We start from the raw sequence: 18,557 nt of genomic DNA, 5'->3' as shown, positions 1-18,557 counted from the left end.
AGGGGGAGGAAACTATTTGCACATCATTACAACACAGTATATATCCATAATATGACATTTGAAATGTCTTTATTCCTTTAGAGAGAGAGAGAGAGAGAGAGAGAGAGAGAGAGAGAGGCCAGTTTAGGTCATGTTGTTGTCACGGAACCCTAAAGAGCAGAGATCAAAAAATAAAATGAAACAGCAGCAGTTGCTAAATCCCCCTCCTCGTCCTCCAACCTCAATTTCCTCCCTCACTCTCAGGGGCGTGACTCAACACCAGCGGCTCAACTGAAACTCTGCCCAGAAACCTCTTAGTATGCCAGTGAGCCAGACACAGCCCAGACCACCACAGCCAAACACACAGGGTGGAAGAGAAGGAGAGTGAGTGAGAGACACAGAGTTCTAGGCAAGTGATGAGAGCACAGTGACTACTTGTCATTTTATCTCTCATTTGGTGATGTCAGCAGAGCTCAATCTACTAGACAGAAGCTTGACTGAGTTGATGGATACGGGTGCCATTTTTCTTCAGTAAAACAACCCTGAGAAGTTTGGAGAAACTCCTGAGAAAAAAGAGAAGACGGATCTTTATCACACTTTTGAATAGACCGTTCAGATAGGGGCAGAGTTTCAGCCCTGGTCTAATCTTGTGCGTTGTGATTCTCATAGTGAGATTATTCTTCACCATGACAGGCAGACTGCATCTCCTGATTCTGGGTGAGTCCTTTTTGTAAACTGTTTACACAGAAGTCATGTTGCCATGGAGAAGGTTGTGTGTTTGGGAGAGAAAGCACTAAATCAGACAGTGTTTATGTTTGGTCGGGATGGTTAGATGAAGAGTAAAGTAAAAGACATGTGGCTGTTGAACTTGAAGAGGCAAATCCTAACTTTAATTGAATTTTCACCTAGTCTCCCATTGATATCAAAGCATAACTAAGTGATAGTTTGACTTAAATTAGGATTTGCCTGAAATGCTAACGTGCAAATTCATTGGCAGGTCATCATGATCAGGGTCCCACAGGAGGTCACTACAGGGTTGAACACCTCTCAGCTTAGCCTGCTCCAAGATCTGTTCTTACTGTCTTGACAACCCCTATGGTCATGATCACATGCCAAACACAAACAGATCTGGGATCAGGCTACTCTCAGATTGCATTAGACATAATTTCTGACATAAGCTGAAACTACATTTAGGAACAACTGAAAAATGTTATTAAGTAAAGCGGAATGGTGGAGTTGTCATATAAAGTACCCAATTGTCATACTTAAGGAAAATTAAAGGTACCTTTATAGAATATTACTCAAGTAAAAGTGAAAGTCACACAGTAAAATACTACTTGAGTAAAAGTCTAAAAGTATTTGGTTTTAAATGTACTTAAGTATCAAAAGTAAATGTATACATCCTTTCACAATCCTTATATTATGCAAACCAGACGGCACAATTTTCTTGTTTTAAGAATGTATGGTTAGCCAGGGGCACACTCCAACACTCAGACATCATGTACAAACAAAGCATTTGTGCTTAGTGAGTCCGCCAGGCAGTAGGGATGACCAGGGATGTTCTCTTGATAAGGGTGTAAATTTGACCATTTTCCTGTCCTGCTAAGCATTCAAAATGCAAAGAGTACTTTAGGGTGTGAAGGAAAATGTATGGAGTAAAAAGTACATTATTTTCTTTAGGAATGTAGTGAAGTAAAAGTAAAAGTTGTCAAAAATTTCTTTAGGAATGTAGTGAAGTACAGATACACCAAAAATCTACTTAAGTAGTACTTTAAAGTATTTTTACTTAAGTACTTTACACCAGTGTGAGTTATTTGAATCCTTTGTATTGAAATGAGTCAGATGACAGCAGAAATGTATCTCGTTCTTCTCAGTAATTGCAGGTTTAATGATATAGTGGTTTAATCACAACAATTGAGAACATCTCTAAGACATACGGTGGGGGGAGAGCACAGCAAGTCCCTTTGAGATATTTGAGATGACAACGTGCCATTGTGTGTGCCAAGGTTGGAATCCATTTAAAATCCTGTTAATAGCCTGTTGAAATTGTTCAGTTGTTCAGTTTATTGCAACTATTTTACATGTGGCTAATAGATCTGTCTTGCTTCCTTGTGGAATCCCTTTTACGGCATTAGCGTTTATAACTTATTTCCAGTAAATGGAAAATCAGCAAGTACTTTTTACTGGTTCATTGAGTAAGACAGAGCAATAGGGACACAGCTCTTAATATGGAAACAATGACACTCATCAGAACTGAATGGAACCTAAAGGACAGACCGTTGTCATAACACTGAATGACTTCTGGGAATCTGAGGACTAAAAGCCTGAAGGAGCACATTCAGAGGAATTAGCAGTAGACAGAGAGACAGCCAGAGAGAGACACTCTCCCTATCTTCATCCTAGACTCTGGGTCCCTCTCCCTAAAGAGACCCTCTGTTCCTCGGCCTTTAACAGTGGTATTTATACTCTGTGATCTCCCCTGAAGCACCCCACAGTCTGATAACAGTCACACCCACTCCGCCTCACCCATATTGTCTTTGAAACGCACACATGTGCATGCACACACACGCTCACACACACACACAAACACAAAAACATGCACACGTATGCACACACATACACTGTATATCCTTGTTGCCATGACATCACAGCAAGGTGATAACATTCAGTGTGATGTCTCGCTGCCGTGAAGAAGACAGGAAGTCTTTGATGACACGTTGCAAGGGGTGGCTAATTGAGGTGAGGCGACTATCCCTCTTTAGGTGCATTTGGTTAGTTAGTGTCTCAATGGCTGAAACCTTTTCTGTCAAATTCTTTAGAATTTAGAAGTATCAAATAAAATAAAATGTTATTGGTCGCGTACATATTTTTTGCAGATGTTATTGGGGGTGTAGCGAAATGCTTGCAGTAATATCTAACAATACACAACAATTCACACAAATCTAAAAAGTAAAATAATGGAATTAAGAAATATAGAAATATTAGGACGAGCAATGTTGGAGTACGGAGTATATGTATATAAAACAGTATGTAAAGTGACCAGTGTTCCATTATTAAAGTGACCAGTGTTCCATGACTATGTACACAGGGCAGCAGCCTCTAAGGTGCATGGTAGAGTAACCAGGTGGTAGCCGTCTAGTGACAGTGATTAAAGTTCAGGGCAGGGTATTGGGCGGGGGCCAGCTAGTGGTGACTATTTAACAGTCTGATGGCCTTGCGATAGAAGCTGTTTTTCAGCCTCTCAGTTCCAGCTTTGATGCACCTGTACTTACCTCGCCTTCTGGATGGTTGCGGGGTGAACAGGCCGTGGCTCGGGTGGCTGAGGTCCATGATGGTCTTCCTGGCCTTCCTGTGACACCGGGTACTGTAGATGTCCTGGAGGCCAGGCAGTATGCCCCGGGTAATACATTGGGCAGACCACACTACCCTCTGGAGAGCCCTGTCTTTGCGGACGGTGCAGTTGCCGTAACAAGCGGTGATACAGCCCGACAGGATGCTCTCAATGGTGCATCTGTAAAAGTTTGTGAGGGTCTTATGGGCCAAGCCGAATTTCTTCAGCCTCCTGAGGTTGAAGAGGCGCTGTTGCGCCTTTGTCACCACACTTTCTGTGTGGGTGGACCATTTCAGATTGTCAGTGATGTGTGCGCCAATGACTTTGAAGCTTTTCACCTTCTCCACTGCGGTCCCGTCGATGTGGATGGGGGAATGCTCCCTCTGCTGTCCACAATCAGCTCCTTTGTTTTGTTGAAGTTGATGGACAGATTATTTTCCTGGCACCACTCCCCCAGGGCCCTCAGCCCTTTCCCTGTAGGTTGTCTCGTCATTGTTGGTAATCAGGCCTACTACTGTTTTGTCGTCTGCAAATGAACGTGACGAACATGACCACGCAGTCATGGGTGAACAGGGAGTACACAAGGGGGCTGATCGCGCACCCTTGTCGTGCCCCTGTGTTGAGGATCAGCGTACTGGAGGTGTTGTTGCCTACTTTCACCACCTGGGGGCAGCCCATCAGGAAGTCCAGGACACAGTTGCGCAGGGCGGGGTTCAGACCCAGGTCCTCAAGCTTAATGATGAGTTTGGAGGGTACTATGGTGTTGAAGGTTGAGCTGTAGTCAATGAACAGCATTCTTACATAAGTCATTGTCCAGATGGGATAGGGCAGTGTGCAGTGAGATGGTGATTGCATCATCTGTGGATCTATTGAGGCGGTATGCGAAATGCAGTGTGTCTAGGGTGTCAGGTAAGGTATGATCCTTAACTAGCCTCTCAAAGCACTTCATGATGACAGAACTGAGATAGGGAGAGGTTGAATATGTCCGTAAACACTCCAGCCAGCTGGTCTGTGCATGCTCTGAGGATGCGGCTAGGGATGACGTCTGGGCCGGCAGCCTTGCGAGGGTTAGCATGCTTAAATGTTTTACTCACATAGGCCACAGAGAACAAGAGCTTACAGTCCACGGCACTGTGTTTCCCTTGAAGCGGGCAAAGGTGTTTAGCTTGTCAGGTAGCAAGATGTCGGTGTCCGGTGGCTGGTTTTCCCTTTATAATCCGTGATTGTCTGGAGTCCCTGCCACATAGGTCTCGTGTCTGAGCTGTTCAATTGCGACTTCACTTTGTCTCTGTACTGACGTTTTGCCTGTTTGAATGCCATACGGAGGGCATAACTGGACTGTTTGTACTCAACTATATTCCCAGTCACCTTGCCATGGTCAAATGCGGTGGTTTTGCAAGAATGCTGCCATCTATCCACAGTTTTAATAGTCACAGTGGGAACAACATCCCCTATGCACTTCCTGATGAACTCAGTCACCGTGTCAGTGTATACGTCAATGTTATTCACAGAAGCAACCCGGAACATTTCTCTGTCCGCGTGATCAAAACAATCTTGAAGCATGGATTCCGATTGGTCACACCAGCATTGAATAGTCCTTACCATGGCTACTTCCTGTTTTAGTTTCTACCTATAGGAAGGGAGGAGCAGGATGGAGGCGTGATCTGATTTAGGCCGGGAAGGGCCTTGTAGCCATCCCAGAAGGGAGAGTAGCAATGGTCGAGGGTTTTTGAAGCTCGCGTGATGCAGATGATGTGTTGATAAAACTTCAGTAGTGCTTTCGTCAGATTTGCTTTATTAAAGTCCCCAGCTACAATAAATGCGGCCTCAGGATATGCGGTTTCCAGTCTGCACAAAGTCCAGTGTAGTTCCTTGAGAGCCGTCATGGTATCAGCTTGAGGGGGAATATACATGGCTGTGATGATGACCGTGGAGAATTCTCTCTGGAGGTAATGCAGACTGCATTTGATTGTGAGGAATTCTAGGTTGGGTGAACAAAAGGACTTGAGTTCCTGTACATTACCACAATCATACCATGAGTAGTTAATCATACACCTCTGCCTTTCTTTTTCCCGGAGAGTTCTTTATTCCTGTCTGCGCGATGTACAGCTGGCTGTATGGACAGGGAGAGTATGGAAGGAGATCCTCGCCCTGACCTTGTCTACTTTATTGTCCAGGCACTGAACATTAGCGAGTAATATACTCGGAAGCAGTGGGTGGTATTAACGCCTCCACCGGCCAGCATCTTGGAGCAGTCACTGGGATAAGTGGAATTGCCTTGGGGGGTAAGAACAAAGGATCAAATTCAGGAAAGTTGTTTTCTGGCAAAAATGCTTGTGAGTTACCGTCGCTTTAATGTTCAAAAGTTATTTCTGGCTGTATGTAATAATGCAAAGGATGTTCTGCGCTAATAAGGTGAGAAATAACATAAAAAGGAGCCATGAACAGGGCGACCATGTCTATCAGCGCCATCTTGAAAGCTATGCAAGGGGAAATAGATTATAAGCCTTGAGAGGCACCTAAGGGTAGAATAATGACAAGCCATGATGTCAACTGTCACACTCTGGCAAAACAGTTATCTGTGGAGGGAAAACACGGTAAATCCATTCTGCTACTCAGTTCAATGGTAGCAGCTGGAAAGTTAGTGTCAGTCTGGTTGGCAGATGGAGTGGAGGAGGATAAATGGAGGGTTGTGAAGGGAGAGAACAAAGCTACTGTATCAGAGAACATTGTTTGACAGATGATTCCTCAATGAAATGTTACACTATTTAAAAACGTTTTGTCTTCATATTTTTTACTAGTTAGAGTGAAACAGAGAGCACCATCAATGTGGAACTTAAACAGTGCCTACACATCGTTTTAGAAGACTCTCTCTGTGACCACAACATTCCACACTACTGCTGCCTCTTCTCTCTACTCATCACCACAATGGACTGACTACCCATTCACTATCATACAGACTCAGGAGGTTTACAGTCATTATCACGCAGTCCCATGCCAGGTGATGGCTTCCTGGTAAAGAGGAAATGGTCACCTCCGGACAGCCGTGTGCAATTCAGAGGTTATTATGGGCATATCCTGTGAGCACAGTTGCCATAAGAACAATCTGCTGAAATCCAGATAGGGGGTATACCTTTTTGAACAGAGAGAGATAAACCTTTAAACCTTTACAAACTATTGCTGTAAGTTTCTGTTCCTGAAACCTCTCCAACTGATTAATGTTACAACCTTACAATCATAGTCAAAGGTTGGTTCTACAAAAGTAGTTTTGTCATGTACTTGTCAATATTACACATGTTCCCGGGCATTCCCCCAATACCATTAATATTCTGTGCTATCCAGGATCCTTGGGACGTCCCTACCATATTGAATTTGAAATGTAAAAAGGTAAGGGGGAAGGTTAGGGTAAGGTGAGGGTTACGGTTAGGGTTAGGCTTTAGGGTAGGGATGTTCCAAGTATCCAGGATAGCACTGACCATATGATAATGGGACAACTTCTTGGAGAATCTGCCTGTTGCTTACTCTGCAGCTCTTCACCTTGCCCCGCTGATGGAACATGTATCAGGCTGTCCCCCAGGATTCTCTAAAAATGGGAAAGCTTGCATCGGTATGTACATGTCTGTCTTGTATTATATCTTCTATATACAGTTGAAGTCGAATGTTTACATACACTTAGGTTGGAGTCATTAAAACTCGTTTTTCAACCACTCCATAAATTTCTTGTTAACAAACTATTGTTTTGGCAGGTTGGTTAGGACATCTACTTTATGCATGACACAAGTAATTTTTCCAACAACAGTTTACAGATTATTTCACTTATAATTCACTGTATCACAATTCCAGTGGGTGAGAAGTTTACATACACTAAGTTGACTGTGCCTTTAAACAGCTTGGAAAATTCCAGAAAATGTTGTCATGGCTTTAGAAGCTTCTGATAGACTAATTGACATATTTTGAGTCAATTGGAGGTGTACCTGTGGATGTATTTCAAGGCCTACCTTCAAACTCAGTGCCTCTTTGCTTGACATCATGGGAAAATCAAAAGAAATCAGCCAAGACCTCAGAAAAAAAACTTGTAGACCTCCACAAGTCTGGTTCATCCTTGGGAGCAATTTCCAAACGCCTGAAGGTACCACGTTCATCTGTACAAACAATAGTACGCAAGTATAAACATCATGGGACAACACAGCCGTCATACCGCTCAGGAAGGAGACGAGATGAACGTACTTTGGTGCGAAAAGTGCAAATCAATTTCAGAACAACAGCAAAGGACCTTGTGAAGATGCTGGAGGAAACAGGTACAAAAGTATCTATATGCACAGTAAAAACAAGTTCTATATCGGCATAACCTCAAAGGCCGTTCAGCAAGGAAGAAGCCACTGCTCCAAAACCGTCATAAAAAAGCCAGACTACCGTTTGCAACTGCACATGGGGACAAACATTGTACTTTTTGGAGAAATGTCCTATGGTCTGATGAAACAAAAATAGAACTGTTGGCCATAATGACCATCGTTACGTTTGGAGGAAAAAGGGGGATGTTTGCAAGCCGAAGATCACCATCCCAACCTTGAAGCACGGGGGTGGCAGCATCATGTTGTGTTGGTGCTTTGCTGCAGGAGGGACTGGTGCACTTCACAAAATAGATGGCATCATGCGGTAGGAAAATTATGTGGATATATTGAAGCAACATCTCAAGACATCAGTCAGGAAGTTAAAGCCTGGTTGCAAATGGGTCTTCCAAATGGACAATGACCCCAAGCATACTTCCAAAGTTGTGGCAAAATGGCTTACAAAGTCAAGGTATTGGAATGGCCATCACAAAGCCCTGACCTCAATGCCATAGAAAATTTGTGGGCAGAATTGAAAAAGTGTGTGCGAGCAAGGCCTACAAACCTGACTCAGTTACACCAGCTCTGTCAGGAGGAATGGGCGAAAATTCACCCAACTTATTGTGGGAAGCTTGTGGAAGGCTACCTGAAACATTTGACTCAAGTTAAACAATTTTAAAGGCAACGCTACCAAATACTAATTGAGTGTATGTAAACTTCTGACCCACTGAGAATGTGATGTAAGAAATAAAAGCTGAAATAAATCATTCTCTCTACTATTATTCTGACATTTCACATTCTTAAAATAAAGTGGTGATCCTAACTGACCTAAGACAGGGATTTTTAATTGGATTAAATGTCAGGAATTGTGAAAACTGAGTTTAAATGTATTTCGCTAAGGTGTATCTAAACTTCTGACTTCAATTGTATATCTCTATTATATTTTGAATGACCATTCCCATTCCCCAACCATTCTACCTCTCTTCACACTTCCTCAATGCCTCTGTTTTTGACCCCAGATGAGGATGAGTGTAATCCTCCTAGTGATTACTATGACGATGACCCTGTAACACCACAAATCTGTGGTGAGAATGCAGCATGCATCAACACTGAAGGAAGCTTCTACTGTCAATGTGCTCTTGGGTTCAGATCATCATCACAGCGGATGAAATTCACAGCTGCCTCACCTGAAAAATGTAAAGGTAAACAACTCTCTTTTTTAGTTACCTTATAGCATTTCTATACATTGCAGTCCTGGCCAGAGAACACAGCACTGCTGCAATTTTGGAATCCATACACTTATTCACTATAGTGACTATACTGTACTGAACAAAATATAAACGCAACATGCAACAATTTAAAATAATTTACTGAGTTACAGTTCATATAAGGAAATCAATCAATTGAAATAAATAAATTAGGCCATTATCTATGGATTTCACATGACTGGGAATACAGATATGAATCTGTTGGTCACAGATACCTTAAAAAAAGGTAGGGGCGTGGATCAGAAAACCAGTCAGTACCATTTGCCTCATGCAGCGCAACACATCTCCTTCACATAGAGTTGATCAGGCTGTTGATTGTGGCCTGTGGAATGTTGTCCCACTCCTCTTCAATGGCTGTGTGAAGTTGCTGAATATTGATCGGAACTGGAACACGCTGTCGCACATGTCGATCCAGAGCATTCCAAACATGCTCAACATGTCTGGTGAGTATGCAGGCCATGAAAGAACTGGGACATTTTCAGCTTCAAGGAATTGTGTACAGATCCTTGCGACATGGGGCTGTGCATTATCATGCTGAAACATAAGGTGATGGCGGCTGATGAAGGGCACGTCAATGGGTCTCTGGATCTCGTCACTGTATCTCTATCTACAACCTTGTTTTCCACTTCCTCCACTCTATCAAACTGTGTGGCCTAAATGGAATCAGACATGAAGGAGTCTGGGTTGTGAGACTGTTCATTGTTATACAGAACACTGCTTGGACACACTCCCATAGGCTGCGGTTGTCTATTAATGGTGGTGATGACAAATATATGGTTCTCTCCTTTTCGTCTTTGAGCAGATGGCGTCTCTTCATACTGATAACAATGTAACAATGTAGTGTAATATACAAAACTCCCAGTGGAATCCACTAACAATGGACATTAAAAACAAGTCATTTTCTTTCTGTGCGTAAATCAAATGTTATAATTTAAAGTGAACATTTTATTTTAAAGTTTAAAAAAAAGTATAGGACAGCAGAATATAGCTTTTGAATGACAGAAAACAGAATAGTCATCCACACAAGCCACAGGATTACCACAAGTTTAGAACGTGTGGTTTATTTGGTCTACACAGAAAATGCACATTCAACATTTTACTCAAAGGAACAATATCATCATCATTGCTGTTGTGTCACAATCATAATCAATTTCTTTAGGATTTTAACTATTAATGCCACTATTCTATTTCTTAAACATTCGTTGTCATACTGTAACACATCTTCAACAGTATATCAATTGTACTTCTGCTCCTCTTGCTAGTACAGTTATGACTTGTCTTAGAAGAGGAAGAAGTACTTCTGCTCCTCTTGCTAGTACAGTTATGACTTGTCTTAGAAGAGGAAGAAGTACTTCTGCTCCTCTTGCTAGTACAGTTATGACTTGTCTTAGAAGAGGAAGAAGTACTTCTGCTCCTCTTGCTAGTACAGTTATGACTTGTCTTAGAAGAGGAAGAAGTACTTCTGCTCCTCTTGCTAGTACAGTTATGACTTGTCTTAGAAGAGGAAGAAGTACTTCTGCTCCTCTTGCTAGTACAGTTATGACTTGTCTTAGAAGAGGAAGAAGTACTTCTGCTCCTCTTGCTAGTACAGTTATGACTTGTCTTAGAAGAGGAAGAAGTACTTCTGCTCCTCTTGCTAGTACAGTTATGACTTGTCTTAGAAGAGGAAGAAGTACTTCTGCTCCTCTTGCTAGTACAGTTATGACTTGTCTTAGAAGAGGAAGAAGGAGTGCTGAGAGCAAAGAAGCCCAGTGCAACGTGGCGTTTCTGACAACGTTATAGAGACACAGTGTTCTTTTTGGTTATGCTGTTGTCAACACCTTCTTAGTGGCAGACCTCAGCACTGTAGGCACTTCATTTGATCACAGGAAATGCAGATGAGGAAATACAGATGAGCTTTGTAATTGGCATAAATTCATTGAAAACCCACACTAACACACGGTTATATTAACAGTTTTCCACTTTTCATGTAGCCTCATTTTGACCAACCTATAAGGGCACAGGGCGAGACCCAGATGCAGACACGGGAGGCAGATGGTTTGATTCTCTGATATTTATTCGTTTTCAAGGGGCAGGCAAGAGAATGGTCGTGGACAGGCAAAAAAAAAAAAAAAGAGAGAGAGAGAGAGAGAGAGAGAGAGAGAGAGAGGCCAGTTTAGGTCGTGTTGTTGTCATGGAACCCTAAAGAGCAGAGATCAAAAAATAAAATGAAACAGCAGCAGTTGCTAAATCCCCCTCCTCGTCCTCCAACCTCATTTCCCTCCCTCACTCTCAGGGGCGTGACTCAACACCAGCGGCTCAACTGAAACTCTGCCCAGAAACCTCTTAGTATGCCAGTGAGCCAGACACAGCCCAGACCACCACAGCCAAACACACAGGGTGGAAGAGAAGGAGAGTGAGTGAGAGACACAGAGTTCTAGGCAAGTGATGAGAGCACAGTGACTACTTGTCATTTTATCTCTCATTTGGTGATGTCAGCAGAGCTCAATCTACTAGACAGAAGCTTGACTGAGTTGATGGATACGGGTGCCATTTTTCTTCAGTAAAACAACCCTGAGAAGTTTGGAGAAACTCCTGAGAAAAAAGAGAAGACGGATCTTTATCACACTTTTGAATAGACCGTTCAGATAGGGGCAGAGTTTCAGCCCTGGTCTAATCTTGTGCGTTGTGATTCTCATAGTGAGATTATTCTTCACCATGACAGGCAGACTGCATCTCCTGATTCTGGGTGAGTCCTTTTTGTAAACTGTTTACACAGAAGTCATGTTGCCATGGAGAAGGTTGTGTGTTTGGGAGAGAAAGCACTAAATCAGACAGTGTTTATGTTTGGTCGGGATGGTTAGATGAAGAGTAAAGTAAAAGACATGTGGCTGTTGAACTTGAAGAGGCAAATCCTAACTTTAATTGAATTTTCACTTAGTCTCCCATTGATATCAAAGCATAACTAAGTGATAATTTGACTTAAATTAGGATTTGCCTGAAATGCTAACGTGCAAATTCATTGGCAGGTCATCATGATCAGGGTCCCACAGGAGGTCACTACAGGGTTGAACACCTCTCAGCTTAGCCTGCTCCAAGATCTGTTCTTACTGTCTTGACAACCCCTATGGTCATGATCACATGCCAAACACAAACAGATCTGGGATCAGGCTACTCTCAGATTGCATTAGACATAATTTCTGACATAAGCTGAAACTACATTTAGGAACAACTGAAAAATGTTATTAAGTAAAGCGGAATGGTGGAGTTGTCATATAAAGTACCCAATTGTCATACTTAAGGAAAATTAAAGGTACCTTTATAGAATATTACTCAAGTAAAAGTGAAAGTCACCCAGTAAAATACTACTTGAGTAAAAGTCTAAAAGTATTTGGTTTTAAATGTACTTAAGTATCAAAAGTAAATGTATACATCCTTTCACATTCCTTATATTATGCAAACCAGACGGCACAATTTTCTTGTTTTAAGAATGTATGGTTAGCCAGGGGCACACTCCAACACTCAGACATCATGTACAAACAAAGCATTTGTGCTTAGTGAGTCCGCCAGGCAGTAGGGATGACCAGGGATGTTCTCTTGATAAGGGTGTAAATTGGACCATTTTCCTGTCCTGCTAAGCATTCAAAATGCAAAGAGTACTTTAGGGTGTGAAGGAAAATGTATGGAGTAAAAAGTACATTATTTTCTTTAGGAATGTAGTGAAGTAAAAGTAAAAGTTGTCAAAAATTTCTTTAGGAATGTAGTGAAGTACAGATACACCAAAAATCTACTTAAGTAGTACTTTAAAGTATTTTTACTTAAGTACTTTACACCAGTGTGAGTTATTTGAATCCTTTGTATTGAAATGAGTCAGATGACAGCAGAAATGTATCTCGTTCTTCTCAGTAATTGCAGGTTTAATGATATAGTGGTTTAATCACAACAATTGAGAACATCTCTAAGACATACGGTGGGGGGAGAGCACAGCAAGTCCCTTTGAGATATTTGAGATGACAACGTGCCATTGTGTGTGCCAAGGTTGGAATCCATTTAAAATCCTGTTAATAGCCTGTTGAAATTGTTCAGTTGTTCAGTTTATTGCAACTATTTTACATGTGGCTAATAGATCTGTCTTGCTTCCTTGTGGAATCCCTTTTACGGCATTAGCGTTTATAACTTATTTCCAGTAAATGGAAAATCAGCAAGTACTTTTTACTGGTTCATTGAGTAAGACAGAGCAATAGGGACACAGCTCTTAATATGGAAACAATGACACTCATCAGAACTGAATGGAACCTAAAGGACAGACCGTTGTCATAACACTGAATGACTTCTGGGAATCTGAGGACTAAAAGCCTGAAGGAGCACATTCAGAGGAATTAGCAGTAGACAGAGAGACAGCCAGAGAGAGACACTCTCCCTATCTTCATCCTAGACTCTGGGTCCCTCTCCCTAAAGAGACCCTCTGTTCCTCGGCCTTTAACAGTGGTATTTATACTCTGTGATCTCCCCTGAAGCACCCCACAGTCTGATAACAGTCACACCCACTCCGCCTCACCCATATTGTCTTTGAAACGCACACATGTGCATGCACACACACGCTCACACACACACACAAACACAAAAACATGCACACGTATGCACACACATACACTGTATATCCTTGTTGCCATGACATCACAGCAAGGTGATAACATTCAGTGTGATGTCTCGCTGCCGTGAAGAAGACAGGAAGTCTTTGATGACACGTTGCAAGGGGTGGCTAATTGAGGTGAGGCGACTATCCCTCTTTAGGTGCATTTGGTTAGTTAGTGTCTCAATGGCTGAAACCTTTTCTGTCAAATTCTTTAGAATTTAGAAGTATCAAATAAAATAAAATGTTATTGGTCGCGTACATATTTTTTGCAGATGTTATTGGGGGTGTAGCGAAATGCTTGCAGTAATATCTAACAATACACAACAATTCACACAAATCTAAAAAGTAAAATAATGGAATTAAGAAATATAGAAATATTAGGACGAGCAATGTTGGAGTACGGAGTATATGTATATAAAACAGTATGTAAAGTGACCAGTGTTCCATTATTAAGAGAGAACAAAGCTACTGTATCAGAGAACATTGTTTGACAGATGATTCCTCAATGAAATGTTACACTATTTAAAAACGTTTTGTTTTCATATTTTTTACTAGTTAGAGTGAAACAGAGAGCACCATCAATGTGGAACTTAAACAGTGCCTACACATCGTTTTAGAAGACTCTCTCTGTGACCACAACATTCCACACTACTGCTGCCTCTTCTCTCCACTCATCACCACAATGGACTGACTACCCATTCACTATCATACAGACTCAGGAGGTTTACAGTTAAACAATTTTAAAGGCAACGCTACCAAATACTAATTGAGTGTATGTAAACTTCTGACCCACTGAGAATGTGATGTAAGAAATAAAAGCTGAAATAAATCATTCTCTCTACTATTATTCTGACATTTGACATTCTTAAAATAAAGTGGTGATCCTAACTGACTTAAGACAGGGAATTTTTAATTGGATTAAATGTCAGGAATTGTGAAAACTGAGTTTAAATGTATTTCGCTAAGGTGTATCTAAACGTCCGACTTCAATTGTATATCTCTATTATATTTTGAATGACCATTCCCATTCCCCAACCATTCTACCTCTCTTCACACTTTCTCAATGCCTCTGTTTTTGACCCCAGATGAGGATGAGTGTAATCCTCCTAGTGATTACTATGACGATGACCCTGTAACACCACAAATCTGTGGTGAGAATGCAGCATGCATCAACACTGAAGGAAGCTTCTACTGTCAATGTGCTCTTGGGTTCAGATCATCATCACAGCGGATGAACTTCACAGCTGCCTCACCTGAAAAATGTATAGATAAATGTTAGGAATTTTGTTAATAAATAATTAAAACAAATTCTAGCTTTAGATAAAACTATAACTAATTGAACTCTGCACGCCTGGTGAAAAGAGATTTGTGTTGTGGGTTATAAAATAAGCAGAAAGGGTCGTTAAAATATGGTTGAACTGACCCAACTTAGCCCTGAGGTGTTTAGATAAGGCTGTGGGTAACTTTTTAGGTCTTCCATTATCTTGAGTTGTCTGCTAAAGTGGTAATAAATTATAGTGAGCCTTCAGGATAATAGATTATATTGTGTGTCATGTGTGTGCGCTGTGAAGTTGGAATGAACTTTTGAACCTGTTTTCTATTTGTCAGGACAATGAGACTTATTCTGTAACCTATGACGTCATATCTTGTATATAAACCTGTTGTTTATGATCAAATGGGAGCGTGCTCCGAGAATAAATTCTATTATCTAATTTTAATAAGACTGTATCCTGTCTATTTTATGTTAATAAGTATCTTAAAAATTCTTATAAATAGACAGATTGAATGTAATTAATGAGTACATTAGAGGAATAATTTAATTCCACTAACAGTAAACAACTCTCTTTTTTAGTTACCTTATAGCATTTCTATACATTGCAGTCCTGGCCAGAGAACACAGCACTGCAGCAATTTTGTAATCCATACACTTATTCACTATAGTGACTATACTGTACTGAACAAAATATAAACGCAACATGCAACAATTTAAAATAATTTACTGAGTTACAGTTCATATAAGGAAATCAATCAATTGAAATAAATAAATTAGGCCATTATCTATGGATTTCACATGACTGGGAATACAGATATGAATCTGTTGGTCACAGATACCTTAAAAAAAGGTAGGGGCGTGGATCAGAAAACCAGTCAGTACCATTTGCCTCATGCAGCGCAACACATCTCCTTCACATAGAGTTGATCAGGCTGTTGATTGTGGCCTGTGGAATGTTGTCCCACTCCTCTTCAATGGCTGTGTGAAGTTTCTGAATATTGATCGGAACTGGAACACGCTGTCGCACATGTCGATCCAGAGCATTCCAAACATGCTCAACATGTCTGGTGAGTATGCAGGCCATGAAAGAACTGGGACATTTTCAGCTTCCATGATTTGTGTACAGATTCTTGCAACATGGGGCTGTGCATTATTATGCTGAAACATGAGGTGATGGCGGCTGATGAAGGGCACGTCAATGGGTCTCTGGATCTCGTCACGGTATCTCTATGCATTCAAATTGTCATAGATTAAATGCAATTGTGTTCGTTGTCCATAGCTTATGCCTGCCCATACAATAACCCCACCGCCACCATCGGGTCACTCTGTTCACAACGTTGACATTAGCAAACCTCTCGCCCACACAATGCCATACATGTTGTCTGCGATCGCTAGGCCGGTTTGAAGTACTGCCAAATTCTCTAAAACAACATTGGAGGCGGATTTTGGTAGAGAAATTAACAACAGCTCTGGTGGACATTCCTGAAGTCAATTGCACGCTCCCTCAAAACTTGAGAAATCTTTGGCATTGTGATGTGTGACAAAACTGCAAATTTTTTTGGCCTTTTATTGTCCGCAGTACAAGGTGCACCTGTGTAATGATCATGCTGTATAATCAGCTTCTTGATATGCCGGATTATCTTGGCAAAGGAGAAATGCTCACTAACAATGATGTCAACAAATTTGTACACAACATTTCAGCTCATGAAACATGAGACCAACAGTTTACATGTTGCGTTTAAATTTTTGTCCAGTGTATATTCTACGTTTGCATTTGAGGTGTGACTGACTATTCCTTTCTCTGTGCCTCAAGACATCAACGAGTGTTTGGAGAATAAGTACACCTGTGGTCCCAATGCCGAGTGTCACAATGTGTTAGGGTCCTACTCCTGCATCTGCAATGAGGGGTTTGTCTCCAGTACTGGAGTGGAAAGACTTATATCTGGCCAAGGAGTCACGTGTGAAGGTAAGATGCCAAAGAAACCTGGTGATAACACTAAATATCAAAAGATGGGTACAGTACATCCAGAGAGCATATCAGGCATATACAGGATGTCATCATGTATGAAATGGTGAGAGTTTCCTTTTCCGAATGGTGTTTTTTACCCACATGTAGATAGAAACGAGTGTGTGGACGACATCACAATTTGCGGGAAGCATACACAGTGCGTCAACACACCAGGCAGCTACTCCTGTGTCTGCAATCCAGGGTTTGGCCTGAAGTCTGGAAAAGCTCAATTCACAGGGAATGGAAAATCATGTGAGGAAATAACAGATCAGAAAGCCACCACAGACCACACAGCAACCACAGACAGTGAGGATGCTCAAGGTGCTAAAGGTATGGGAGGAATTGTATTATCACCCTGGATGGGTTTTCTAGAAATCCTGGTTGGAGGCCTCCAGATTTCCTGCTAATTCCAGGAATCTTCCAACCGGGATTTGGGGAAAACCTGGACATTTTGAGAAAGTTAAATATTTTTTTTATCTATACCCCTTGATGTATTTTGCTCAATTGATCTTCTTCCTCATGAAGCACCAGATACTAATTTCTTTATGACCAGAATGTGTAATTAATATTATGTGAATTGATTGGTTTTAGGTAGATCTGAACATCTTATGAAAATGTCACCTGTGCTTTCTGTCATTCCTTTGTAGACTTGTGTAAAAGAAATATGTTTATCTGTGGAGGGAATGGAACGTGCCATAATGCCACCAACAGTGGCCATCGGTGTGCGTGCCATGCAGGATTCACCAACTACGGAGACCCACAGGGGAGATGTACTGGTGAGAATCACATTTATAGATCATCATTCTCATTGAGATGGAGCTGTTTCAACATTCAAATTTCAATACTTCCGCTGCATGATCAAGTTGTCATCACTTCATCAATAATTTCATATAAAAATATACAGTATTTTAATTTAAGATACCTTATTCACTCATCTCTTCTCTTTCCATAGAGTTGAACTGTGACACGTTTGCGAGTGAGAAGCATCTTAAGATGGTAAGCCACATGAGTATACAGTGTAATGATTCACACCTACAGGTATCTGCAGAACAAAATACAGACTAACTTCCTCCTCTCTCTACCCCCCCGCCTGCTCTCTCTCTCCTCACTTTCTCTCCTCATCCCTCGTTCTCAGGTCATCCCAGGTCTGCAGGATGCTGTGGCCCTGATGAGGACCAGTTGTCTGGAGTTGAGTGAGAGTAATACGGCAGAACAAGTCAATGGAGAGGCCCTGCTAGAGGTACTACTGCTTATTTATATATTTATATTTGAGGCCCTTACTTATATTTGAGGCCCTTATTTATATTTGAGGCCCTTACTTATATTTGAGGCCCTTATTTATATTTGAGGCCCTTACTTATATTTGAGGCCCTTATTTATATTTGAGGCCCGTACTTATATTTGAGGCCCTTATTTCTATTTGAGGCTCATTATAAACCAGGCATCCATCATAGAGATGTTGACATATGCAGGTTCAGACTCAGCCCACACACATTAAGGAAAGGATACATGCAGTGAAACAATGACTGATGACCAGCACTGTTGGTACATCTAGCTTGTAATGGAAACTAGCCTCCTTTCGATGTATGACTTCTAAACATAGCATTGTGGTTAGTGTATGCCAAATATATAGTCATGTACATTTCGGAATTGGCCCTGACCCTGCTGTATATAACGTTCTTCTTCTTTTTTTTTTCTTCTCTTATTTCTTGTTTTTATTTCATTTATTTATTTAATCAGATATACTATTTTGAT

At 41.2% G+C, this 18,557-nt stretch overlaps 1 protein-coding gene across 2 annotated transcripts in view; it reads left to right on the top strand.

The window, feature by feature from the left end:
- The first annotated feature begins 232 nt into the window (after positions 1 to 232).
- Positions 233 to 18,557, top strand: part of LOC139574138 (adhesion G protein-coupled receptor E5-like) — a 36,111-nt gene continuing 17,786 nt past the window's right edge. The window contains exons 1-9 of one of the 2 annotated variants that reach the window (XM_071398347.1): positions 233 to 696; positions 6,840 to 6,917; positions 8,658 to 8,840; positions 11,587 to 11,634; positions 16,608 to 16,760; positions 16,911 to 17,132; positions 17,450 to 17,578; positions 17,755 to 17,798; positions 17,938 to 18,042. In XM_071398347.1, coding sequence (XP_071254448.1) covers positions 666 to 696; positions 6,840 to 6,917; positions 8,658 to 8,840; positions 11,587 to 11,634; positions 16,608 to 16,760; positions 16,911 to 17,132; positions 17,450 to 17,578; positions 17,755 to 17,798; positions 17,938 to 18,042 — 993 coding nt within the window. In that variant the 5' untranslated portion in view covers positions 233 to 665. The remainder of the gene's footprint in view (positions 697 to 6,839; positions 6,918 to 8,657; positions 8,841 to 11,586; positions 11,635 to 16,607; positions 16,761 to 16,910; positions 17,133 to 17,449; positions 17,579 to 17,754; positions 17,799 to 17,937; positions 18,043 to 18,557) is intronic. The other variant, XM_071398356.1, reaches the window with a different exon arrangement.

This window comes from Salvelinus alpinus, chromosome 1 (assembly GCF_045679555.1).
Source record: "Salvelinus alpinus chromosome 1, SLU_Salpinus.1, whole genome shotgun sequence".
In the NCBI taxonomy this organism is placed as follows: Eukaryota; Metazoa; Chordata; class Actinopteri; order Salmoniformes; family Salmonidae; genus Salvelinus; species Salvelinus alpinus.
The sequence above is the reverse complement of the archived record's forward strand: the minus strand, read 5'-3'. Positions and strand labels throughout refer to the sequence as shown.